Source organism: Eulemur rufifrons, chromosome 9 (assembly GCF_041146395.1).
Source record: "Eulemur rufifrons isolate Redbay chromosome 9, OSU_ERuf_1, whole genome shotgun sequence".
NCBI lineage: Eukaryota > Metazoa > Chordata > Mammalia > Primates > Lemuridae > Eulemur > Eulemur rufifrons.
Genome location: NC_090991.1, coordinates 8198710 through 8225846, shown reverse-complemented (window position 1 = coordinate 8225846; position 27137 = coordinate 8198710). Strand labels below are relative to the sequence as shown.

The 27137-nt window shown below is 43.8% G+C and overlaps 1 protein-coding gene across 5 annotated transcripts in view; it reads right to left on the bottom strand.

Moving 5' to 3' along the window:
- ARHGAP44 (Rho GTPase activating protein 44) overlaps positions 1-27137 on the bottom strand; it is a 175017-nt gene that overhangs the window by 57208 nt on the left and 90672 nt on the right. For all 5 annotated transcript variants that reach the window (XM_069481951.1, XM_069481949.1, XM_069481953.1 and 2 more), the window contains exons 4-6: positions 19941-20017; positions 11431-11542; positions 8225-8301 (exon numbers count right to left, since the gene is read on the bottom strand). In XM_069481951.1, coding sequence (XP_069338052.1) covers positions 8225-8301; positions 11431-11542; positions 19941-20017 — 266 coding nt within the window. The remainder of the gene's footprint in view (positions 1-8224; positions 8302-11430; positions 11543-19940; positions 20018-27137) is intronic.

Genomic DNA, 27137 nt, shown 5'->3' with positions numbered 1-27137 from the left:
AGGTAGAGCCCCGGGGATATCGTGGGAACGCTGAGAAAACACTTGGCTACAGATATTACCCAGGGAACTCCACACCCTCACCGGAAAGGAGAGGTGATGAAAAGTACCAAGTACTAGACCGGGAGAAAGGGGGCCCCGCCCTCCGATTTGCCACTGCTTTTCCTACTGTCTTGCAAACACTAACGCCAAATGGCAATCACTGCTGCTGTCTCTTTTGCAACATTAATGTTTTTAATCTACAGATCATAATTATATACATTTGTGGGGCGTGATGTGATGTCTTGATATATGTAGACAATGTGGAATGATTAAATCAAGCTAATTAACATATCTATCACCTCGCCTACTCATCATTTTTTATGGCAAGACATTTGAAATTTAATCAGGGTGACTACAGTGAATAATGATGCATTGTATATTCCAAAATCAGTATTGCTGCCTCTTAAGCACAGTCTCTGTCTTTTGTTTTAAGTTCCCTGCCTATCCTGTGGGCATTTGCGTTTGGAAACAGTCGCCTGGTTGGTGGAAGCCAATAATGTTTGCTCAGCGAGAAGATACGCAGGTTGGACTACAAACAAATATGAAACCAAAAGTCTCCACTGGTAAGCACAAAACAAATTCATATCAACATTTAGATACCTCACTTATGTTTTCTTAAAAATTTATCATTGTGGGGAGAGTGCTGGCCTTCTGAGGAAGCCACTCATAAAACTCTTTCGCAGGAAGTACAAATATTTCTGGTTGCTGTGTCCTCATCAGGGAATTACCAAAAACAGGCCCTGAAAGAAGGAGCTAATCACATTAGACAGTAACAGCTGACTGGGCTGGGCAGTGGGTTCCTCTTGCACTGAGCAGGTGACAGGAGCCAGAAAGTAAGAAACATAAGTCAAATGAGCTATTATCTTAAAAACTAGTCCACCCCATCTTTTATTTCCTACTTATAACAGAGACATGAGATATAAAACCATTTCTTGGCTCTAAGAAAAACAGTAGCATACTCAGGACGGCAATGAGCAGCCCAGTCTGGCTTCAGTCTTGGGAAGTCAGGAGGGAGGGGTGCACCCTGGCTAGGAGAGGCAGCTGCTCTGGAGCTCAGACCCATGGGGCCAGGGTAGGCAGGAGGCCGGACTCTGGGTTGCCAGATGTTTCAATTGACAAGAGATGCTGGAAATTTTCATGGGAACTCTCCTGATGAAATGTGGCAACAGATTCTGATTTAATTTCTTTTAAACGCCATCCAGGCCAACAGTGTACAGACCAAACGAGACAGCTCTGAGGCTCTATCTGGCTCTCAGACCATCAGTCTGCAGCCTCCAATGCAGGGGCAGAAAGTGGAATGTCACCCTCATCCTTAGAGCCAGAAATAGGACTGTTAGGTATTTTCTCTATTTTTCTTTTCTCTTTTGTTATCTTCAGGAAAAACAGAAGAGTGCAATGCTCTGTAATACAAGAAAGGGAAACTAAGGGTCTCTTTGCTATTTGCAAAAAGTAGGAAAATTAAGGATGCTCTGTCACTTAAAGAATGCAACCATAGGAAAATTACTTAAAACATGTTTTGGGACATCAAGCTGCTTGAAACTCTAGAGATGAACACATGTCCTAGGAAAGATTCCTGATTCCAAGATGAGAATTCAGGGCAAATTAGAAAGGAAATATTCTGTCTACGGCCATACCACCCTGAACGCGCCCGATCTCATCTGAAGCTAACCAGGGTCGGGCCTGGTTAGTACTTGGATAGGAGAAAAGAAATATTTTACTGAAAGATGTTTTAAAATCTAAGTTGAAGTAAGTTAACAGATAAGGATTAGTGAGAGTTCCTGGGTAATTCTTTCTTATAAATGTTTGCCTTACACAAATGATATATTTGATTAATAAGTCCCCAGTTTAACCATTTCAAATAAAGTATTAAAGTGTTGTGGGGTTTTCTGGCAAATAAAATATGAGACACTATGGCTGTAATTTATATCTCAGACAATACATATACCTCTATGGTAGATTATGAAATAAAGTTACAAACACTATCTGACTCATGCTACTGGAAGAACAAATAACTTAATATGTAAGTGTTAAAAATATATATAAAGTGACTACAAACACTAAGCAGATTTATACGGTTTTGTAAATCAGGATTAGATTTTTTTAAAAAAAGAATTATACTTAATATATGTACATTAAACTTAAGACATTTTCCCACATTCTTTCCTTTTCTTCTTCCCTATTTCCCTCTCTATTTTTCCAAATTCTGTCCCTTAGTCAATATCCCGGTACTTTAAAAACATGCTTTTCCTCTCTACGTAGGAAATTTCATTTGCAACATATTTAATGTAAACAATCTATTCTGATATTACAAAACAGTGATAAGATGCCCAAAAATATTCTCTTCTGTTTTTTTGTGTGTGACAGGGTCTCACTCTGTCCCTGAGGCTAGAGTACAGTGGCGTCAGCCTAGCTCACAGCAACCTCAAACTCCTGGGGTCAAGCAATCTTCTTGCCTCAGTCTCCCGAGTAGGTGGGACTATAGGTGCATGTCACCACACCCAGCTAATTTTTCTATTTTTGGTAGAGATAGGTTCTGGCTCTTGCTCAGGCTGGTCTTGAATTCCTGATCTCAAGCTATCCTCCCGCCTCCTACAGTGCTAGGATTACAGGTGTGAGCCACTGTGCCCAGCTAAAATATTCCCTTTGTTGAACTCAAATAACCAAATACCAAAGGAAACTTAGAATATTTTGTACAGGTGTGGAACCTGTTGGGAAAAGTGACACGAAGCATGAATTGCAAGGTATGGCAGTCTTCTCAGACATCTGTTCTACAAATAAACTCAAGAGCTGGACTGTTTTGTCAGAGAAGGAACAGGGAACCAGCGTTGTCCAAGAAGAATTTTAGCTTTGAAAACTGAAGAGCAAAAAGATAATTTCTTCCCACTAAAGTAGCACATGTGCCACCCTCGTTCTCTGGGGAAAGGCTGTGACCACCTGACTGGGGAGATGAAGATAGGACCCGAGCTTTAACGAAGGCTAGATGAGAGGGAAGGTGAGGAACACGGCTTTGGAATTTCAGGTACAGGAAGTGGGTAAAGAAGGCAAATGAAGGTCAGTTCAGGACAACAGGAAGTCTAGAAGAAGAATTTTGGAAAGCAAACAGGGAAACTTCCCTGGGACGTTCCCTATTTCATCCGTCCCATCTTCTCCTTTCCTCTGTCATTAGCACCCTTTACTTTCTGAGTTTCTGCGCTCACTCCTGCACTGACGTGTGGTCCAGAGGGACCTGCCAGCTCTGGCACGACCCTGGCAGTGAGTGGCCCAGGCGAGGGCCCCTGATGCAAGCCACACTTGTGCCTGTGCCTCATCACCGTGGCCAACCAACAGGTCATGGAAATGGGTACAGGGGCAAAAGGCAGACAAATGGAGCTTCCCCAAATGCAGAATTGTCCCCAGATTTGGAGCAAGAGGAAGAGAGGTCATAGTGGGGAGACCAGGGACATCAGTGACCAAGAAGAAAACGAGTCTAAGTGAAAGACACCTGCATGGGTGGAGAAGCAGGTGAGAGATGAGGAACGACTCCTGATGGCCATTGAGACTCTGCTGCTGGTCCCAGAGGTTCTCAGCAGCGCTGCGGCTCCAGAGCTCCACTTCTAGCTATCCAGTCCTTATTTCCACAAGCTGCCCGGGTGCCTTCCCAAAACCTTCCTGTCTCACACTAGCTCATTTGCTGCCAAAGAAGGTAGGTGTGTTAGTCTGCTTGGGCTACCATAACAAGGCACCACAGACTGGGTGGCTCAACGATAGAAGGTTATCTCCTCGCAGTTCTGGAGGCTGGATGTCCAAGATCAAAGCACCAGCAGGCCTCGTGTTCTGCTGTGATCCTTTTCCTGCCTCGAGGACGGCTACCATCTATGGCCTGACCCAGCTGTTTGTCTGAGTGTGTGCAGAGAGAGATCACTCTCTCTTCCCATAAGGCCACCAATCCTAGTGAAATATGGGCCCACTCCTATGACCTCATTTAATCAGAATTACCTCCTAAAGACCCTATCTTTAGACATAGTCACATTGGGGGTTAGGGTTTCAGCATATGAATGGGGGGCAGCACAATTCAATCCACAGGACCCAGAGGCAGCCGTTCAGCAGAAATGGAAGGCGTTCTGGACTCAGAAGGGTTAACCTTGAGATACAGATCCAGAAAAAGGTGAGGCTGACTTTGGGAAGGAATGGGGCTGCTTCTTCAATCACTGCCAAACCAAGCCTATCACAGAAAAGATGTTTATGTGTCATTCACATTCAGTTCTATTCAATTCACAATCTTTAATTCAGCATAAAGCTTCCTTCTTTTTTTGGGGGCGGGGACAGGGTCTCGCTCTGTCACCTGGGCTAGATTGCAATGGCGTCATCATAGCTCACTGCAACCTCAAACTCCTGGGTTCAAGTGATCCTCCTGCCTCAGCTTCCCAAGTAGCTGGGACTGCAGGCATACTCCACCATGCCCGGCTAATTTTTCTATTTTTTGTAGGGATGGGGTCACGCTCTTGCTCAGGCTGGTCTCAAACTCCTCCTACCTTGGCCTCCCAAAGTGCCAGGATTGCAGGCGTGAGCTATTGCACCTGGCCAAAGCTTCTTTCTTTATTTACCTTTTAAGCATCAGTTTTCTCTAAGGATATTAAAGTCTACCTCATTGGCTCTGGAAAGAGACGAGCCAGATTTACTTGAATAGTGACAAACATACACATTTGATTGGGACCTAATTAAACACTGGATAAATTAGTTGGATCTGATGGTACCTAACGGAGCTGTAGTAGAATTCAAAGATCCCGTCATGGAACCATAGTTCAAGATGTGCTGATATTATGTGAAAATATCCTGCCTGTCTTAAAAGGCATAGTGTGTGTGTGGAATACACGGTTTTAGTTCCGCGGAGTGTACTTCCTGAAGGACGGACTAAAGAAAGCTTCGGTAATCAGATGTGGGATGCAGCAAGGAAGAAAACCTAACGTGTGCAACTGGCTTCATGGAGAAATAGTACGGGGTGAACTAGAAATCGTTTCTCTGGCTTCACTGAGAAACCAACTGCCCCAGGAGAGCAGCTAGTGATCCTCTCTAGCTGGCACAGCATTTGGTCTTACTCTCACTGGTACACCTCGGGATGCAGTCTGCGTGTTGATTAAGGGTGAGGGGTTGGAGGAAATGGCAGGAAGCTGGGGTAGGTTGGCTTCTTCTGGTGGCTTTCGGCAAGGTCCAACAAGACAGAAACCCCAGCTAGAAACAGCCAGTCTGAGAGTACAGTGGGAAGAAAGCACACGCCTTTGCCAGGAACCCCTTTCATCTGTAGCCTCTGACCTAGGCTGATGGGAAATCTCTAACGGGAGGCCTTGAGTCTGATCTTCCACTGTGGTGGCTGACACAGAGGCCTCAAGGGAGGTCGACTGAGCTTTTGAGGGGACGGCACTGCCATTTCCCCCCAAAGCAACCCCCCACCCCTGAACTCATAGCTACACGAACTGGACTATGAAAATCCACTGATGTGAAAAAGGAGATGGATCAGGTTCATATGAAAATAATCTAAAAGGACCTTTCTGGGGCCCGGTGTGGTGGCTCATGCCTGTAATCCTAGCACTCTGGGAGGCCAAGGCAGGAGGATCCTTTGAGCTCAGGAGTTTGAGACCCGCCTGAGCAAGAGCACGACCTCGTCTCTACTAAAAAAATAGGAAGAAATTAGCTGGACAACTAAAAATATATAGAAAAAATTAGCCGGGCATGGTGGCACATGCGTGTAGTCCCAGCTACTCGGGAGGCTGAAGCAGGAGGATCGCTTGAGCCCAGGAGTGTGAGGTTACTGTGAGCTAGGCTGACGCCACGGCACTCTAGCCCAGGCAAGAGTGAGACTCTGTCTCAAAAAAAAAATAAAAAATAAATAAATAAAATAAAAGGAGATTTTTGGTCTGAAACAACAAAGGTTGTAAAGAGTCCAAGCTGAAGTGTGTAAGCAAAGAAATTTGGACTAGGGGGTAGAGATTTCCTTACCAGATCCTAGTATACAAGAGATGATAAGCTGAAGATACAAAAAGATTTGTTAAATTATGGGTGAGAGGTCCCTAAGGACATGTCCCTGAGTTTTCAGAACCTATATGCCACTTGGTGTAACCATTAAGAACGCAACACTAGACAAAATGGACCATCGCTGTGACCAAGGATAAGTATCCTTCTCGTAAGACAGCAAAACAAAAATACGTATGGTGAGGACACGCTTCGATACCAGCATTCAGCCTCTGCCAGAAGCCCTGTGATGGAAATTTGGGTCTTCCTTGGAGAAGCAAAGACAAGACCCTCGAGCTAAGACCCAGGTTTCACAGAAGGAAGTCATTCCACAAACTCAGGAGCGTGGTGCCCACCTCACCCTGACAATGGGACAGTCAGCACTTCTTCAATCACCAAAATATGAGACTTGAACATTCATGTTACGGGATACAATTTTATGTGGTCCAAGGTCACAGAACTAACAGCAAATCAATACTCCCATCCATTCTGTTCTTTACTCCTCCAAGTAACACTAAGGGGAGAGCCTCGGATTTGCGTCAGAATAATCCGAACACCTCTCCGATGCCTCCTCCTCTTCCTTTTTAACAACAGGAGATAAGCTTCAGGACAGCCTTCCACAGCAAACAGGATCTAAAAATTTAATAACACTGGCTTTGCTTTCATCTGTGTACTTTTATGCTTACCTGATATTTGTAGCAAAGGGCACTGCTTCCCAACGTATGGTAGTGCTACAAGATTTCTTTTTAAAACAGATTTATTTTGAAAAAGTAATCAACTCTTTTAAAAGATGGCAAAAATCGTTCACGAAGATTGAGGGTTGAGAGACAGTCGGTTAACCAAGGAAACTCTTGTTTCTTTGCTGATTTAACCTTTTTTGTTTCTGTTCTTAGAGGACTATCCTGTATCTCTTATTCTTCCAGACACAGAATCCCAGGGCGACTAGTTACAATACCAGCTTCCTTCTGTAAAGCACTTGGGAAGTCACGTGACACACATTAACAATTTAATGCCCTAAACGACTTCCTCACGTTAACCCACAATGTTGTTACCACCCCTGAACAGGTGAGGAAACTGACACTCTGGAAGATTAAGTGATGTGACCAAGGCCACACATCTAGAAAATAGCTGATCTGAACCTTGGTCTTGGTGTCTGATCTTCTGACTCCTGTGGCAAGATTCTCCATCCTACATCTCTCTCTGCCCAAGCTTATCCTGCTTTTGTTTCTTCTGTATTTCAAGAAATTTAAAGCAAGATGTGGAGAGGATTAAAAGTGACCTACAAAAAACCCTAGAGTAGAACCAAATAGGTTCTTCCATATTAATACTCATGTGTCTGCTTTTTTTCAACTCACACACCCTCATTGTAAAAAACAGACATGTACGCACAATCCCCACATGTGGCATCCAGAGCTGATGCCATCCCGGGGCCTTTGGCACTCTCCTGCTACAACAGGAATGTTCTGGTGGACTCCAGGAGACGGGGCAGGACAACACTGCAGGAACTTTACTTTTCTCTGAAGAAACTCAAGTGAAGAGAAAGGCTACAGACAGAGGTATCTACACCATCAGCTTTAGGAAAAGGTGAGCACATCCCTGGTATTAGAAATTCTCCCCTCTCATGGACAGGAGACATTATCCTTCCTACTTCTTGGATCTCACCTCCTACTTCTCTCCCTTTTGCTCCTTCCACCCCAGCCATGCTGGCCTTCTTTCTGTACCTTGATTGTTCCAACCTTATTCCCACCTCAGGGCCTTTGCACGTGCTGTTCCCTCTGCTATGGACGGTTTGCAGCAGATCTTTGCAGGGCTGCCTCCTTCTCATCATTTAAGTCTTAGACCAAGTGAAAACCTCAAAAAAGCCTTCTCTGCTTTACCCTGCTGATGGCACTCCTCCCTTTCGCCCTCATCCCCTTCCAAAATTACCCTGTGTTGTTTTCTTTATACGAGATATGGCTGCCTGAAATTATCTCGTTTCTTCCCGTGCCTAGTGTCTCTCTCCAAAACTCGATGGCAGCCTACACGAGGGGAGGGACCCAGTCTCTCCAGTTTGCTACTACTACTTCCAGTGCCAGGCACGCAAGAGGTGTTAAGAAAAACTTGGAGGATGAAAACACACTCACCCACATGTAAACTCACTCCCCCCAAATATGATCACTGTTCCTTCAAAGAAGCAAAAAGGGAAGCAAAGGAACTCTACCTGGTTCGCGAAGAATCCATGTCCAGCACCAACTTGGCTAAGTGTTTCCTCTGCTTTTGAATGTTTGGGATTTCCACCTGTGGTTACAGGAGATGAGAGACACAAACTGAAGCTCAAGATAAAATTTTTCAGAACTATTTTTTAGAACAGTCCTTTAAGAACCACTGGCCGGCACGGGACAGATTCACTAGAGGACTCCCAACCCTTATTTTCAGAAGAAATACTTTCTTTCCCCTCTGCTTCACAGAGGTGTAACTGACAAAGAGGAATCGCATATATTGTAGGTGTACCGCTTGGTGTTTTGATATGTATGCATTGTGAAATGATTACTACAATCAAGCTACTTAACACATCCCTTACCTCCCATAGTTTCTATTTCCTTGTTTTTTCAGTAGTGACAACACTGAAGGTCTACCTTCTTAGCAAATTTCAAGTATATGAGACAGCATTGTTAGCTATTGTCACACCATACTGTATATCAGATCTCCAGAATTTATTCATTTTGCGTAAATGAGACCTTGTACCCTTTGGCCAACATCAAATGAAATTCTTGATGCCTTTTCCTGAGCTAAACTCTGCTCCCTCTTTGCTGGACACAGGCCAGACCCCCGTCACCCCAGAGCATTTCCGAGGTCCTGTGCTCCCCTGCTCACGTGGGGCTGGCCACTTGCCTGCCCTTACTTAGCAAAAGTGGGGGCTCAATCACATCTGCCTCTCCTTGCAAGAGGGCCCAAAGTGGGTAGCAATGAAGGGAGCCGCTCAGGTCTGACACACAGACCTAACTCAAAACGGACGGCTGAAGGAAGGGCCCTGAGATGCTATGAGGACTGCAACTAGGACGCGGATTTTATATTTATAAAAACAAAGGAAGCCAATGTTTATATTTATAAAAATAAAGTAAGATTTTTCCAAAGTCAATACTGAATAAACATTGCCATCCTGGCTTTTCCCGGCTACACGTTCTTCCATTTTGGTTGTATGTGGATGCTCTTTTTATATTCCTCATTCTAAAAATGACTTCACTGAACATTCCAGTGCAAGATTTTGGTTCCGGGCCCAGCAAAAGTAGGGCAGGATGTGAGAATGAAAAACGAAAATTGGCCGAAAATTGAACTAAAAATCATCTCGGGCTGCGGTTTTTACACAAGGAGAAGACACGAGGAGAATCCGATGCTCTGTGAAGTGCCGTCTATCCATTCTCCTAAGCAGGGATGAGTCACGACCGAGTGGGACAAGTTCGAGTAGGAAGGAAAAGTGGAACTGTCCCCGGGCAACCCGAGTCACCACCGGGACCTGAAGCAAAGCTGAGAGCCACACGATCATCTCGAAGGAGCCGAGGCCAGCGAGGGCCGGCACCCAGGTGGGACCTGCTACCCGGCTTGCTTTGGGCTTTGGCCAGAGCCTGGGCCACCCCTGGAGGAGCAGAGGGCCTCTCTCGAATGCTCTGGGGGAGAGGATGACCCGTCACAAGACGGGATCCGAGACGACTAGAGCTGGTCTACGCCAAAGCCCCTCATCTCACATTTTCTCCTTGAATACTTTCGGGCCCGTAAGTAATTATCTACCCACACATCTGTCCCAGACAGTGCAGGGGGACGCGCAGATGCTAGAGGCGGCCCAGAGAGGAAGCCAGACAGGCTCTCGGACAACGCTGTTTAATACTGTGGTAGCCTCCAGCCACATGCAGCTCTGGGACTCTAAATTTAAACAAATAAAGATTAAATTAAATAAAAACTTGAGTTCCGGAGTTGCACTGACCACATTTCGAGTGCTCAACAGGCAGGTGAGAACAGTGGCCGTCAAGCCGCGCAGACACAGAACATTTCCAACATTTCCATCAGTGCAGGGAGTCTGTGACGGCTGATTTTAGGTGTGGACTTGACTGGACCGAGGGATGCCCAGACAGCTGGTGAAGCATCACTTCTGGGCACGTCTGTGGAGTGTGTCCAGAGAAGACTGATGTGTGAGCCAGTGCACACGGGGAGGGGGACCTGCCCTCAGTGGGGTGGGCCCCATCCAGTGCACTGGGGTCCCAGCTGGGACAAATGGGTGGAAGAAGGGAGACGCTCTCTGTGCCCTGTCCCTTCTGCAGTGGGGAGCCCTTTTCTCTTCCTGTCCTGGACATCAGCCTCCAGGTTCATCAGCTCGTGGACTCAGCCTTGCACCAGTGGTCTCCTGGGGGCTCTCTGGCTTTCAGCCTCGGACCAGGGGCTGCTGTGGTTCTGAGGCTTCCAGACCGAGGCATGCCCTGCTTCTCTGGCTCTCTAGCTTGCAGACGGCCTATTGCAGGACTTTGCTCCCCTGTGACCGTGTGAGCCAACTCCCCTAATAACTCCCCTCTCATGTTGCCTCTTGACGCTGTCTCTCTGGAGAGTGCTGACTAATACAGATTTCTAGGGGATGGTGCTGGTTAGGTTTTATACTGATTGAGTATCCCTTATCAATATGCTTGGGACCACAGGGTTTTTTTTCAGATTTTGTTAATATTTGCATTATATTTAACAGGTGAGCATCCCAAATCTACAATCTGAAATGCTCCAATGAGCATTTCCTTTGGGTGTCATTTCAGTGCTCAAAACATTTCAGGTTTAGGAGCATTTCAGATTTGGAATTTTCAGATTTCAGATGCTCAATCTGTACGAGTAATTAAAGGCGATTGGGAGGGGCCCAGGGTTCAAGACAGATAAAGCTCCCCAGCCATCTCCTGTCTCCCTTGATACAATGTCACGTGGTTGAAGCTGGCAAAACCTAATGTCACATAGACATTAAGGTTGCTTTTTAATACAGTCGTTTAACTTAGTGACCTTTAAAGTCCAAAGAGAAGGGACCTACGCAGACATAAATTACAGGCGGCCTTATGGAGTCTCTTGGACCTGGGTCCCCAGACCCCTGGTGTGCACTTCCCTTTAGACTTGAGATGGGGGAGGGTGGGGTGCCAGCAGTCGGGACTCTGGGTGGGGAGGGAGGTAAGCCACTGGCTGTGCACCTCTGCCCACCGGACCGGCAGTGAAGCGGGGGTGGAGGGGTAGCTAACACCTGAAAGGGCCACAGTCGGGAATCCTGACCATGTGGTTGGGTGAAAACAATGTCAGGGAGCAGGGTGAGGAGCAGAAACAATGACAAGGCTGCAGTAGCACTGCTGCGACTGCAGGGGCTGCTGCTCTGCCCTTCCCTGCTCAAGCAGGCCTGGCGTCCCTGCTGCTCACCTCAGCCAGCAGGAACAGGGGCTCAATCACATCTCTCTCTACTTGCAACTCAAAGTGTATCAGCTCCTGGGCCAGCTTGTCCTCTGTCTCTCCACAGAGTTTCAGCATCTTCCTGCAATCAGAGGAAAAAACCCACATTGAATACCCTCGAAGACAACATTTCACCTGCGTCTTCCTCCCACGCTGGGTAAACTTTCACCAGTCAATGTTTATAAGCAGGCTGATCTCCATGGCGCCCCGTGGGCCAACCTGTCTCAGCTGTTTTCATTTCTGAAATGATCCATTCTCCCAAATGGTGCTGAGCACACACTGTGTGCCTGGGGCAAGAGGGGACATGTGGGGACACATGAGAGACATGTGGAGAAAACAGACTCACACATGCCGAATTCACAGGTCCCAAGAAAGCCAGATGCTTCTGTGTCCCGTGGGAGCACTGGAAAAACTAGCTGAAATTGATCCACTAACAAACAAATGTCTTTAAACACAGCCAAAATTCAATTTCAGTAGGTGTTAACAGAAAGAAAACCCTACTGCTAAGTCATGAAAACGTAATTAGTGCAGGACATGTCGATGATCATCCTATGGAAAAACCATTCCAAAGGTTGATTAATGATGAGCAAGAGACGATCTGAATGAGTAGAAAGTTGTGCGACACTCCCAGATGACAGAACACACTACTGCACAGACGTTTTGTTTTTATCCAAATTGTACACAGGCCGTCCTCCCTTCGCATGGTACCATGTGAACTGAAACTCAAGTAAAAAGTTTTTACAAATCAACAAAAGTATGAACAGACGTAACTATTTATTCTTAAATGAGTATATTCCTTCCCTGTCCATATTTTTACACTTGTACTTTATCTGTATGTGTTCACATACGGTACATAATACTGCTGATTTGCTCGGTTAAAACAGTTTACATCCATGGTTTTACATGGAACATATCCTTATACTACATGCTTTTTAAGTTTATCGTTATGTTTGGGGCCTATCCATGTTGATACATGCAGAATTAGATCATTTGGCTGCAGAGAATTCCAGTCTATGAATACCATCGTCACAGTAAGCTTTCCCACGCACATGAGTTTTTGGCTGTTACATGCGGTGCTGTAGTAAATATGTACGTCCAGTCTCTTTTTGCGTGTGTAAGAATCTCACCAGAGCAAACGAGAGTTCCCATTGCTCTATGAGCTCGCCAACCCTTGGTACTGGTAGGTGTTTTAACTTCTGCCAAACTGGTAGATACAAAATATTATCTCATTCTAGATTTAATTTGTATTCCTTGACTAGCAGTAAGAGTGAGTATCTCTTCAAATACTTTGGGCCATTCAGGATCCGTCTCCCATGAAGTGTCCATTCATATTCCTTGGCTATTTTTGTACTGGGATCAGTTTATTTAAATTTATTTGTAGGAAAACTTCACTTGATCTCAGTCAAAAGGCAGAAGAATGATATTCGTAGGAATGCTTCATTTACTTATACACAGGTGTGTGAACGTAGATTCTAATTCCTTTTCATACCTGCTGCAAACGACAACTCCCAGGTTGTGGTTTTGTTCTTGTACCTTTTTAATAGTGTCTTTGATCTGACTTTCTGGTACTTTCCTCCATATTTCTAATGCTTCTTTTAATTTTAAAACATTTAAACATTAGTTATTAACTCACCCCCAACTACAGAAAATGAGAATTAAGCTATGTTTACATTTCCCCTCTATTTATTTATATCGGTAGATGCTTAGTATTTATATTGTATTTTGACTCCATATTACTTGGAGTTGAGCTGCTAGTATACTAGGATTACTTATATTTATTGCAAATTTGTTTGTTCTCCCTAGAATTAATAACTGCCTCATTTCCGTTTGCTTGTTTAGTTGTCTGTGTACCTGATTAAACCCAAAATACTCTGCCACTTTTCTAATTTGTCTCTTAAGATATTGAACCAAAATTTGCCTAACTAAAAAAAATTAAACCTCATCCTATGCAATGATCAACATCAAGTTTGTGAACTTCATGTGCTAATTTTGTTTCTTCTGCTATGCCTTAAAATACAAATATTACCAAAAGAAAAGATACTGAACCATACATATGTGAATGAATTTCATCTTCCTGAATTGATCTCTCCTGGACCTGTCTCAATCTAGATTGAGTTTTCCTCTATCACTAGGTCACAGCTGCCTTTCTGGATTCTTCTTTCACCGTTCCCAGGGATTTTCCTCCCTCTGTCCTGTGCTGGATATTGTGTCACCCTATGTCTGCCTCTTTCTTAGTCGCCCCCTCATTACGGAGCACATCTTGCGTTAGCCTCCTGAGGAAGAGTGTGCAGAAAGTCAGTGTTTGAGACCACAACATTCTCCTCCACCCTCACATTGACTGAAACTTGGGCAGGATATTGAATCCTACGCTGAGCATAGTTTCCTACAGAATTTTGAATGCGTTGCTTAATAATCTTCTAGCTTCCATTGTTGCTATGAATATGAGCGTTCATATTTCTAATCCTTTGTATGTGATAATTTTTTTCTCTAGAAGGTTGTAGAATCTTTTGTCACCGGTATTCATGATGGTGAGCCCTGCGGCACAGGTTTAATTCCTCCCATTGTACTGGGAGCTCAATGGGCCATTTCTCTGTAGAAACTCATGTCCTTTGGGTCTGGAAAATGCTATTGTATTATTATTTATTATTACTTCCTTTCCTGTTCTCAGAACTCCTGTTAGTCTTATGTCAGGCATAAGACTTCTGGATTGGTCCTCTAATTTTCTAACTGTTTCTATTTTCCATGTCTTTGTCTTTTTCCTTGATTTGCTGGGTGATTTCTTTTTCTTTTTGTTTGAGACAGGGTCTTGCTCTGCTGCCCAGGCTAGAGTGCAGTGGCATGATCATAGCTCACTGCAACCTCAAACTCCTGGGCTCAAGTGATCCTCCCAGCTCAGCCTCCCAAGTAACTATGACTATAGGTGCACACCACCATGCCTAGCTAATTTTTCTATTTTTTGTAGAGACAGGTCTCTGACTCCTGACCTCAAGCAATCCTCCCACTTTGGCCTCCCAGAGTACTGGGATTACAGGTGTGAGTCCCCATGCCCAGCGTAGATGACTTCTTCAAATTTATCTTCCAAGCCTTCTACTGAGAATTTCATATCTGCTGTCATCAGTTTTCATGCCTACAAGTTTGCTTTTGATCTCTGGATGTTTCTTTCCCATAAATATTTTGCATTAACATTCTGCTTTTCATTTCATGGGTGTTTTAGTTTCCCCTACCACTTGAAAACATAAGCGACAGTTTTCCTGAAATCGTCTCCTCCTGACACAATCTCTATTTCTTCCAAGTTGCAGGTCTCTCCCCAGTGGTTCTGGTCTCTAGGTTTCAGGTTAGAGACTTTCCTCAGATGTCTGGTGATCTCTGGTGCCTGTGTATATTTAAAAGTGAAGACTAAAAAGCTCAGAAGATGTGAGTGAAGCTCGTCAGCCGTGCGCTTGTCTGTAGGAAGATCTAGCTGGGCCAGTCCCTGGGCCACTGCCTCCCTCAGATGTCCTTGCGTCTTTAGGTCCTTTTTTTGGGCTGAGCAGATTCCTCAGGGAAGACTCTTCTAATTTCCTGCCTAGAGGGTCAAGGCCTGGGGCCCTGTGAATTGGGGGAGGGGCGAGGAGTCTCAGCTGGGATCCAGTGTGCATCAGGTCACTGGTCCTCCCTATAGAGTGGCAGCCTCACACTCCACCGGCCAGAGTCCCCGTTCCAGAGATGCTCTGTTTTATCCCCTCTAGAGAATAAAGCTCCGGGCTTCTGCTGTGGTGGGGGTGGGGGAAGGACAGTGTCCTAGAGATACGAGTAGGAGCTGGGTTTTAGAGATCCAAGTGCTCGTGGTGTAAGTTACGCTGGATCTCAGCATATCCTACTTCTGGCTTGGGAGTCAGCTTTCGGAGACTCGCCAAGTCCGTTCCCAGTCATTCACTTGCTATACAGCTCACAAAGTTGTGCTGCTGTTGTCTTTTTTCCTGTTTTTCCTACCAGTGTGGATTTATGTCTTTTAAGAAGAAAAGGCCATTTATTGTAGTTTTAGTGGATTTTGGAAAGAGACAAAATCAGATGTGTGCTCAATCTGTCATCTTTACTTCCAACCTTGTTGGTCATTATATTTGAGGAATGACTCTTAGAAATGCCATAAAACAGGATTTCATGTTTAGCCACCTGAGATTCTCTATCCTTTAACAGTTGCGTTTATTCCATTTACATCTCTTATGAATGCAGGTATATATGCAACCATTGCTGTGACCTTCGTTTTCTATTTTCTATCTATTATGCTTTTCCTTTGCTTGATTCTTTCTCTTTTAGTCCCTTCTTTTTTTTTTTTTTTTTTTTTTTTTGGAGACAGAGTCTCACTCTGTTGCCCCGGCTAGAGTGAGTGCCGTGGCGTTAGCCTAGCTCACAGCAACCTCAAACTCCTGAGCTCAAGCGATCCTCCTGTCTCAGCCTCCCGAGTAGCTGGGACTACAGGCATGCACCACCATGCCCGGCTAATTTTTTCTATATATATTTTTAGCTGTCCATATAATTTCTTTCTATTTTTTTTTTTTTAGTAGAGATGGGGTCTCGCTCTTGCTCAGGCTGGTCTCGAATTCCTGAGCTCAAACGATCCGCCCACCTCGGCCTCCCAGAGTGCTAGGATTACAGGCGTGAGCCACCGCGCCCGGCCTCTTTTAGTCCCTTCTGTGGGTTTTTTCCTGTTTATTTTCCTTTTCATTCTTTTACTAGTTTGGAAGTTATACATTCTATTTCTATTCTTTTTGTGGTTACTCTTACTTTCCTAACATGCATACTTGACATTAAATCTACATGTAATACCTTTATCCTCCTTTCAAACAATACAAGAGCCTGAAACACTGACTCCCCCTCCAATGTTACATGTATTATAGTCCAGTATTTTAGTTTCACTTTGCTTGTAACCCTCCAAAATCCATTATTATATTTCCATTTTTTAATTCAATGTTTATTTAAATTTCTTTCCACTGAAGGGTAGCAGAATCTGCCACTGTGGCATAAGGATTATTTTGAGCTGAAGGCAAATGAAAAGAAGGAGATACCAAAAAAGTCCTCTGCTCTCTCTCTCTCTGCCTAAAAGCAGGACACGCATTTGTGAAGGTGTCTCTCCTTTCCCTTCGCTACCAGGAAGGGCAGAGGCCAATCACCAGAGACAAGTCTAGACCCCAATCAGCTGGCACCAGAGGAATCTACATAACAAACTTCACTAACTAGCCCATATCTTCCATTAGTTCCCCAAATATTTACCTTCCCACAATCTGTGACCCGAGAAACGCAAAGTCCTTCTCCTTTGTCTTATCCCTTCTCTAAAAATTATTGTTCTTTGTTAAGATGCTGCGTAAGTCCACATTCTAACCGTCCTTCCAGCTGCTCAGCTCATGTCCGTCCATGCGTATGTGTACACATAGTAATAAAATCTGTGTGCATTTCTCTTGCTAACCTGCCTTTTGTCAATCTAATTGGCAGGCCCCCAGCCAGGGGTTAGAGAGAAAGGTATTTTTTTTCCTCCTCTACAACACATTCACTTTTTATTCTACCTTGCTACTTGTACTTCCCACTTTCTTCTGGACATAATCTATCTCACACTCGCCTTAACTAGTTCTTTCAGCGAGAATATGCAAGTAGTAACTTCTCTAAATTTTTGCCGGAAAATATCTTTATTCTCCTATATTCTTGAATAATGATTTAGGTGATCATAGAATTCTAGGTTTCTTGTATTTTCCATCAATACTTGAAGATATTCCACTATTATCTACTGGCATTTACTGTGGCTGATGAATAGTTTGTTATCGTTTAACTGCTCTTTTAATAGATAATTATCATTTTTCCTCTGGGAGATTTTAATTTCTCTCTTTTTTGTTAATAATCTGTAGTTTTACTACAACGTGTCTAGGGATGGATATCTTACTGTTGATCTCAGTCAAAACTTTTTGTGTTCCTTAAATCTAGAGTCTTCTGCCTTACTTCAAATCTGGAAAAGAAAAACTCAACCACAAACTTCCCCTTCTGTCTATTTTCTTCTTCAGGAAGTCCTCCTAGACAGAAAGCTGTCCCTCTGCATGCTAACACCACGTCTCCCAACTCAGTGATGCCCACGTCCTTATCTCCACACTTTCTTCTGTTCTTTCTAGGTGGCGGCTCCAGGTCTGTTTTCAAGTTCACCAATTCTTTTTTTTTACTTGACAAATAATAATTGTACATATTCACGGGATACATGTGATGTTTTGATACATATAGTGTATAGTGATCAGATCAGGGTAATTAGCATATCCATCATCTCAAGTATTTATTATTTGTGTTCAATATTCTCCTCCTAGCTACTGGAAACTAAATATTAACTACAGTCATCCTACTGTAGTGTAGAACACTACAACTTCCTCCTCCTACCTACCTGTAATCTTGTATCCTTTAACCAATCTCCCCCGTCCTCTCCTTCTGCCTCCCCCTCCCAGCCTCTGTTCTACTCTGAGATCAACTTGTTTTAGCTTTTACATATGAGTGAGAACATGTAGTGTTTTACCTTCTGTTCCTCACTTATTTCACTTAACATAACGTCCTCCAGTTGCATCTATGTTGCTGTGAGTGACAGGATTTCATTCTTTTTTATGGCTGAATAGTATTATATGGTGTATATATACCACATTTTCTCTATCCATTTATCTTCTGTTGGACAGCTAGGTTGATTCCATATCCTGGCTATTCCGAAAGGTGCTGCAAAAAACAGGAGGGTCCTGATGTCTCTTTGATATACTGATTTCCTTTCCTTTAGGTACATTCCCGGTAGTGGGATTGCTGGATCATATGGTAGTTCTATTTGTAGTTTTTTGAGGAACTTCCATACTGTTCTCCATACTGGCTACACTAGTTCACATTCCCATCAACAGTGTACACAAGTTCCCTTCTCCCCGCATCCTCGCCAGCATTTGTTATTTTTCGTCTTTTTGATAATAGCCATCCTAACTGAGGTGAGATGATAACTCATTGTGTCTGCATTTCCCTGAAAATTAGCAATGCTGAACATTTTTCATATTTTTTTTCGCCATTTGTATGTCTTCTTTTGAGAAACGTCTGTTCGGATCATTTGCCAATTTTTGAATCGAATTGGTTTTTAGCTATTGAGATGTTGAGTTATGTGTATATTCTGGATATTTATCTCCTATTGGATGAGAAGTTTGCAGATATTTTACCCCATTCTGTAGGTTGTCTTTTCACTCTGTTGTTTCCTTTGCTGTGCAGAAGCTTTTTAATTTGACATAATCTCATTTATCTACTTTTGCTTTTGTTGCCTGTGCTTTTGAGGTCTTATTCATAAAATCTTTTCTCAGACCAATGTCCTGAAGTACTTCCCCTGTGTTTTGTTCTAGTAGTCTTATCGTTTCAGGCCTTACATTTAGATCTTTGATCACTTTGAGTTGATTTTTGGATGGGGGAAGAGGTAGGGGTTTAGTTTCATTCTTCTGTGTATGGACATCCAGTTTTTCCAGCACCATTTATTGACGAGACTGTCCTTTCCCCAATGAGTGTTTTTGGTACTCTGTCAAAAATCAGTTCGCTGTAGATAAGTGAATTAATTTCTGGGTTGTATATTTTGTTCCATTGTCTATGTGTCTGTTTTTATATCTGTACCATGCTGTTTTCCTTACTGCAGCTTTGTAGTATATTTTGAGGTCTGGTAGTGTGATTCCTCCAACTTTGTTCTTTTTGCTCAGATTGCGTTGGGTAGTCTAGACTTTTTGTAGTTCCATACAATTTTTAGATTATTTTTTTCTATTTCTCTGAAGAATATCATTGGTATTTTCATAGGAATTGCACTGAATGTATAAATTGCTTTGGGTAGTATCAACTTCATCAATTATTTTTGTACAATCTCTAGTGTACTTCAACTAACATTTTAAAATTATCAGCATAATTTTGAGATCTATGTGGTTTTTCTTTAATTTTGCCCATTTTTTTCTCATACTATTTGATTCTTTTGACAAGGATTTTTCTTCTTTAGTTAATTTTTACGTTTCATTTTAAACAGTTATTTTATTTTTTTCATATTATTCTATTATCATTAATCCTCAGGGTATGATTCTCCTACTCACTGTGTCTGCTGATGTGCCCTTACGGTGCTATTTTTAGTTTGTTTTATTGTGAGCTCAAAATCGGCAAGGGCTGCTCTTCTGGGAATCCTACAAGTTCCAACACCTGACATTGAGAGGTTTCATATTTGCTTCTGCAAGAGCCCTGAGGATTTCAATTGTCCTTCACCAGTTTTATGCTAATCTCTCCATGTGGGCCTTGTCTCACTACACAGACAATAACTTTAGAGCCAAGGGTTCTGATTTCTCACCGGTAACATTTTCCTCTTCTCTACCCAACTCTCCAGCCAGAAATCAGGCGTCCTTGCTGCCTCCCCGAGGAATTCTAATCCCCTTTTTACAGATGGGGATTTACTTAGATTTGGCACCAATCCAAGCAAGGTGTCACCTTACCCAAGAAGTGTGTCATCTCCCAGGATAGCTGACCCCTCCATCAGACACTGAGCCAGTGTTGTCAGAGGCAACTTTTTCTGAAAGGGAAACAAACAATGTAATGAAAACTACTTTCAACAGTCACCTGATGAGTCTAAAATAGTAAAAAGCCAAATATGTACATAGGTATTCTATTAGCTAAGAAACAAACTGACTTTAAAACATGTTTAAACCTAAAGATTCACAGTATACAATGACGGGTTAGACACAGAGATGTCAAAATTCAGAAAATTAAAACTGAATTAAATTTGTCATTTTGGAAAATAAGCCTAAGGCTTACACGCTGCATTTTAAAATGAAGTAGGACAGCAAGAAGGAAAAAAAGAGAAAAATATAAAATTATGTTAACAAAGATTTGAAAGATGTATTACTTTCTAAACATCAATCTCTTTCTTGAAGAGAGCATTAGTTCCATTTTATAAACGAGGCAGCTTGTGGTCAAGAAAGAGAGAAAAGTGTTCAAACACAGTCACACTGCAAAGGAAGCAGGCTCGAAATAAAGGCCCATCCACAGAAGATACAATAATGGCCAATAAGCCAGGAAAAGATGATTAACTTCATTAGTCATTAGGGAAACCCAAATTAAGGCCACAATGAGATACCACTTTATACTAAGATGGCTATAACAACATTAATGATTTTTAAAAAAGAAACCCAGAAAATAAATACTGGTGAACATGTGGAGAAATGAACACTAATGCATTGTTAGTGGAAGTTTAAAATGGTGCAGTGCTGTGAAAGTTTAGTAGCATGCCAATAAGTTAAAAAGAATTACCGTACGGCACAGCAGTTTCACTCCTCTGTGAGTGTGTGTGTGTGTGTGTGTGTGTGTTCAAAATAACTGAAAACAGATGTTTAAATTAAAACATGCACACAAACGTGAATAACAGCACTACTGACAATAGCCAAAAGGTGGGAACAACACAAAAATCTGTTGATGGATAAATGGATGAACAAAAGGTAGTATATCCATACAATGGAATCCTATTCAGCCATAAAAAGGAATGATGTTCTGACACCTGCTACAACGTGGACGAGCACTGAAGACATCATGCTAAGTGAAATAAGCTAGACACAAAAGGACACGTAGTGTATGATTCTATTTATATGAAATATCCATAAGAAGCAAATTCATAGAGACAGAAAGTAGACTAGTGTTTGTCTGGGGGCTGTGGGGGGTGGGAATGGGAAAGGATTGCGCAATGGGTATGGGATTTCCTTTAGGGATGATGAAAATGTTCTGGAACTAGATAGTAGCGATAGTTGCGAAAGACTGTAAATGTATTAAATGTTAAAACCATTGTATACTTTAAAATGGTAAAGTTTATGTCATAAGAAAGGAAAGGCAAGCTGCTACAGGTGTGTAGCATGACCTGTTCTCTCCTCACTATCAACGAGCCCTCTCCTTTCTGAGCTAAGACAAACAGCACACACAGACAGACAGTAGAGCAAAAACAAGGTAAGAACTGCCAGCTGGTCCTCCAGTCTACACGGCTACAAAGGTAACTCCTTCAGATAGAAAGTGACTGACCTACACTCGGCCCAGGGCCTCCCAGTGTTATTATTACGTAGAGAGCTTCCACTGTAATTCATTTAGCAGTCCAGCATCCATGGAGGGTAGGCAGCACACCAGCGGTGAAGACAACTAACTCATGGAACTTATTTCTAATGGTGGAGATAAACGATAAACACCATCGAGCCTTGCCCTAAGTCTTTTTTCATCTGGCTGTTCATCTGTATCCTTTATAATAAACTGGCAAACACGAGTAGAGTGTGTTTCCCTGAGGTCTGTGAGTCACTCTAACAAATCATCAAACCGAAGTGGCGGTCGTGAGAATCCCCGATTTATGGCCTGTCAGTCAGAAACACCAAGGGCCTGGATTTGCAATCAGCATCTGAAGTGGGGGTAGCCTTGTGGGACAGAGCCCTTAAGCTACAGGATCTCGTGCTAACTCCGGTAGACAATGTCAGAACTGAATTAAATTGAAGAACACCCAGTTGGTGTTTGGAGACTTGGAGAATTGCTTGGGGTGAGGAGAAAATCCCTCACCCATGTGGTCGCAGAAGTGTGTGTGAGCGTATGGGGAGACAGTGTGTTCTTCACAAAAGCAGGTATAATATTCTGGTTGTAGCCCCAGAGACAGGGCATAGCTTAAGGTATTGGTTCTCAACCAGGGGTCATTTTGTCCTCCTGGGGACATTTGGCATCTTACAGTGCACACAACACTTTCCTACAACAAAGAATTGGTAGGCTCAAAATGTCAGCAGCACCAAGGCCGAGAAACCTGGTTTAATGCACAAGTTCCTAAACTACCCCAATAACCAATCCGTGAAGACACTCCCCCGACTGTCAGGTAGCAGGGTCGTGGTACTGGCCAGCTCACCTGAAAAGACCACTTTGGTTTGTGATGAACATTCACAGTCCCATAAGTGTCCTCAGGACAAGACTTCAGCATTTCTGAATCCTCCCAAAATTTGACAAAGCAGCAAAGGAGAATCCTGCCAATCATAACAGGGACTTCAAATTGCCCAGCAGTCGACACCCTTTGGAGAAACACACCTACCAGAGATGTGCAGAGTCTTCCCAAATGTGGAAAGAGACTTGTCTGATTTGTCCTGTCAGTGCGTTGAGCAGAAAACGGTGCTGGTGGGTGACCAAAGGAATGAAGGTCAAGTTCATGGGACAAGAACGGTCACTGGAGGACCATGAGGCTGCCCAGAGTCTCAGAGGGAGGATGGTGAGGACATAACCAGTGTCTGTTCTGCAAAATTCACACTGGAAAATAGAGTTTGAAGTGACAGGGCTGGAGGTGCCCTGCTCCTGAGGCAGGTAAGGAACATCATTTTCTCCTCATCTCCAGTCTCTCAGCACCCTCCCTGGTGGTTTTGAGATGCTCTCAGGCAGCAAAGAGGACACCGTGAAGTGACAGAGTACCAAAAAATAGGAAATGCATTCCTGTTTCAATTGCTTTTTGTTTTTCAGATTTTAACAGGGAGCATAACCGTTCTTTTTCTCTTTCTTGCCATCTATCTGTATCAAGGGAATGGATCAATTTTAGAGTAGGAAATATATGTATATGGTATAAAACTAAAAGGTGCTAGAGGGTTTATAGCAAAAAGTTTTCCTCCCACGCCATCCTTCAACCAAGTTCCCCTCACCGGAGACTATGATAGTGACCAGATTTTTGTGTATCCTTCCATAAATATTCTAAGCAGATCCATTTAAAAAAAAAATTGTTGTAGAGACAGGGTCTCCCTATGTCCCCCAGGCTGGTCTTGAACTCCTGACCTCAAGCGATACTTCCACCTTGGCCTCCCAAAGTGCTAAGATTACAGGCGTGAGCCACTGCACCTGGCCTCAGATCCGATTTTATATGTGTGTATGTCCATTGTTAGAGACTATTTCCCCCTACAAATGTTAGCATATTACATGCACCACTCTGTGCCTCGCCTTCCTTTTCCTGTAAGTATATCTCTATCATTACATGTAGAGTTGTCTTTTTAAAAAAATTTTAATGGCTACATAGATCATTGAATAAAAATGACAAAATGCATTTACTCACGTCCTCTACTGATGGTGCCCCTGTCACTCTGGGAGAGATACTGAGCTGCATTTGAGGGCTTGGATTGCAAAGGTGGAGGAAGGGGGCTTCTGGGTAAAACTCAGCAGAAATGAATGACGAGTTTTTATTTGTGTCAATGCTTTAATAATCAGAAAATTAGAAGGAAGTCACCAGGTGACAAGACGAGGGGAGGCATAGATTTAGGAGGTATACTTTCCGATGAAAAGGGGATCAGGGCAAGTCATGATCACATGCATTAGATAAGAAGTTAATGGACTATGACTCACAACAGACTACAAATGATTTCTATTTCTAAAGAAATTGTCTGAGGTGGAGGGGAAACTGATGGTTCAGTAAATGCCTAGCATTGTAGCAATCTCATATAACCTCATGGCTCTCTATGACTAAGGTATTAACATTATTGGCTCTTTGCCCAACACTTCCGTCACCCCCACTTCATATATAAGGACATCCAGTCTTAGAAGGATTAAATTGCCCAAAGACGTACAAAAGCTGCTGAAATGCCTTTGCCCCCACTGCCAAGGGTCCACTGAGACAGCCAGTCCCGACCCTTGTGAATACAGGTGCCCAGGTGAAAAGGCCTTTGCAAGCTTCATGCTGGCCAATGATTTCAGGGTCAAAAAGAAGCTGTTAAACTTTGCCCTGGCTCTGGAGTTCAGATAGAACCTTAAGAATTAAGGGAAGGAAAGACAGAATGTCCCAGAGTTTGAATGCAGTCAATCTGACATATCTGAGATGATTGTTCTCTCTAAAATTATCTTGGACATAAGCCACACAGTTTGTAGGATGACTCAGAGGTAAAAAGTCTCATTCTAATATCCACCCTGCTCCTCAAACACACGCATACACTCTCATATTCCCTATCTCTAAAAACTGTTGTCTGCTGTCCTCCAGTTCCACGCGCAGGCAACCAGCTCTTCTGTGGCTCACACTCCGAAAGACGCAGCCCAGGTTTGTTGCTCAGGGTTCAACAGTTCTCAGAAGCTCCTGCGGCCTAACAGGGAGGTGGTGTGAACAGCAGCAGGTGAGTTCTCCCACAGTAAGTAAGCACATGCATTGCCTTGCTGAATTCCCAAACACCCTACTGGGTAGAAAATCATTATTGTTCCTATCATTTCCCGAATGAAGAAACTAAGGTTTATGAGGTACTTAACTTGCCCAAGGTCAGGTAAAGATCAGAAAGCAACAGAGTTGGGCTTCACGCCCTTGGGCAGCCAGATCCCAGAGCTTAACCTCAGAACCGTCATGCTAAATTGCCTGTTACAGAACAGGAAGGATTCACATTGGCATGCTGGCGTGCTAGGCAGGTTCCGTGCCTAAAATACTCACAGACCATCCATTCATGACACTAATCTATTTTTGTCCTTGCTCTGTTGGGGCAGGCCCTGTTTAGACACTGAGGCCTCCGCTGATGGAGAGACGAGATCCCTGCTTCCACATCAGTGACGGAAATGAATGATCACAGCGATTTCAGATAGGGTTACGGGACTGGGGTGAGAGGAGAAGGCAAACACATTAGGAGGTCAGGGAAAGCCTCGCTGAGACGGTGACATGAGAATAAGAAGTTGCTGGCCTGACATGCACGGTAAGAGCGCTCTCTATGGAGGGTGGAGCAAGTGCAAAGGCCCCAGAGGGTTGTGACCTGGGTGTGCCGGGCGCCCGGCCAGCAGAGCTGGAGAACCACAACCGAGGGGACCGGAGAAAGCGCTGCTCAGAGACGCGGGTGGGAGACATATCCTTAGGGTCCAGGGGCCCAGGTAAGGAGTCCCGATTTTATCCCACAATGGGAATCCTTGGGTGGGATTTAGGCAGGAAAGTGACGTCATCTGATTTCCATTTTAAACACTAACTCCAGCAGATGCAGAGACTAGAATATGAAGGAGGAGGGAAGAGGTCGGAGTGGAAGATGTGATAGGAGCCACCGTGTTCAGGAAGAGATGACAGCTGCTTGGACCAGGCTGGTAAATGTTGGAGCAGAATGGAAACGCGGAAGAGCCGGCAGGACTTACCAACAGCCTAGATGTGGGGGGTATGGAAAGGGAAGAATGGGGACGATGCCTGGGATTCAGGTGGGAGCGGGTGGGTGGCTGTGCTGTACCGTTCTCTACTTCTCTGCTTTCTTTGTCGGGTCCTCCTCTTGTGAGAGCTTGAAATGCTGCAGTTTCTGGGGTTTTTGATTCAAGGGCCATTTGTCTTCTCACCCTGTATTTTCTCCCTAGGTGATCTCAGCAACTCCCATGGATTTAACAGGCGCTCAAGGCAGAGACCACGAAACCCCTCCCCCCTCCTCATACGCCCACATCCATTCCGTTACCAAGCCCCAAATACTCCACCTCCAGGACCTACCACGGATGCTGCTTTCTGTCCCTCTTCCTTCTTCCCATTGCATCTCACCTAAGTCCTTCCCATTCTGTGTAATTGGCCTCCACCCCATTAATCTATTATTTATACAATCGTCAACAAGTCTGATCATGTCACTCCCTGTTAAAACCTTGGCTTTTCTCTGCTGTTAGGGATAAAGTCCAAATCCTCACCACAGCCCTCAAGGCGTGGTCCAGTCCCCTGCAGTCCATCTCACGCTACGTCCTCCTCGCTCTCCACAGTCCAGTCACTCTGGCCACCTTTGTGTTTCTCAAAAACGCCAAACTCCTTCCTGCCTCTGGGAACTCTGCCCATGTTGCCTCCTGGGGCACGTTCCCCCCTTTTGGGGCTGCTCCCTTTTACTTGTCCTCACGGCCAATTCCTCATGGGAACCTCCTATTACTGACTCCCTAGCAAGCTATTCTTAGCAGGAAGACATGGTCAGTGTGTGTGTGCTCACTGCCTCTGACACCTGCTGCCCTCTGGGCATGAGCTTCCAGGACACAGGGTCCTGCTCAGCTTTCTCAGCACTTGGCACAAACACCACCGTGCTCGGCAGACTTGGTGCTTTCCAAGCATTTGTTGAATAAGGTAGAGAGACACTTTCACATGCTAGCAGTTTTTTTGTTGGAAATGCAAGGACTTTGACAAACCAAACATCTTCATTACACTGAGAGTCTTAAAAACCTACGAACTAACAGCTATTGGCCTGGACTAAAGATGGCAAGATGGAAGTGGAACTCTCATCCTTTCTGTCTCCATCCCACAAAAGCAATCCAGTTTTACGCAGTGCCCACAGGACAATAATGCTTCCTCTGGTCACTGAGACATGGTAACAAAACCCCAGTTTTCTTCCCATCCCCACCTGGCAGCCAGCCACAGCTTTCAGGGCCAACCTTTTAAAGGTTTGTGATAAAAGTCTAAGTGTTGGAAACCATAACTAAATGGCTAAAGAGCTAATGAGCTTGTTAAAAGAGAAATAACAAAAAGCAACTTATATGTGCTCAAATAAAACACAGAACACTGCGTGGACCACTCAGGAATTCAAACATCTCCTTATTGATATAATGTGCAAGACCCTCAATCTAATGAAAACTCCACAAATCTAGGTAACTTCATCTTATCCCAGAAAAATAATGTTAGTACTAATCCACCTAAACACCAAAAGCTGGTTTCCAGCCTCTGGTGGCAACATTCAGGTGCTACTCTTGAT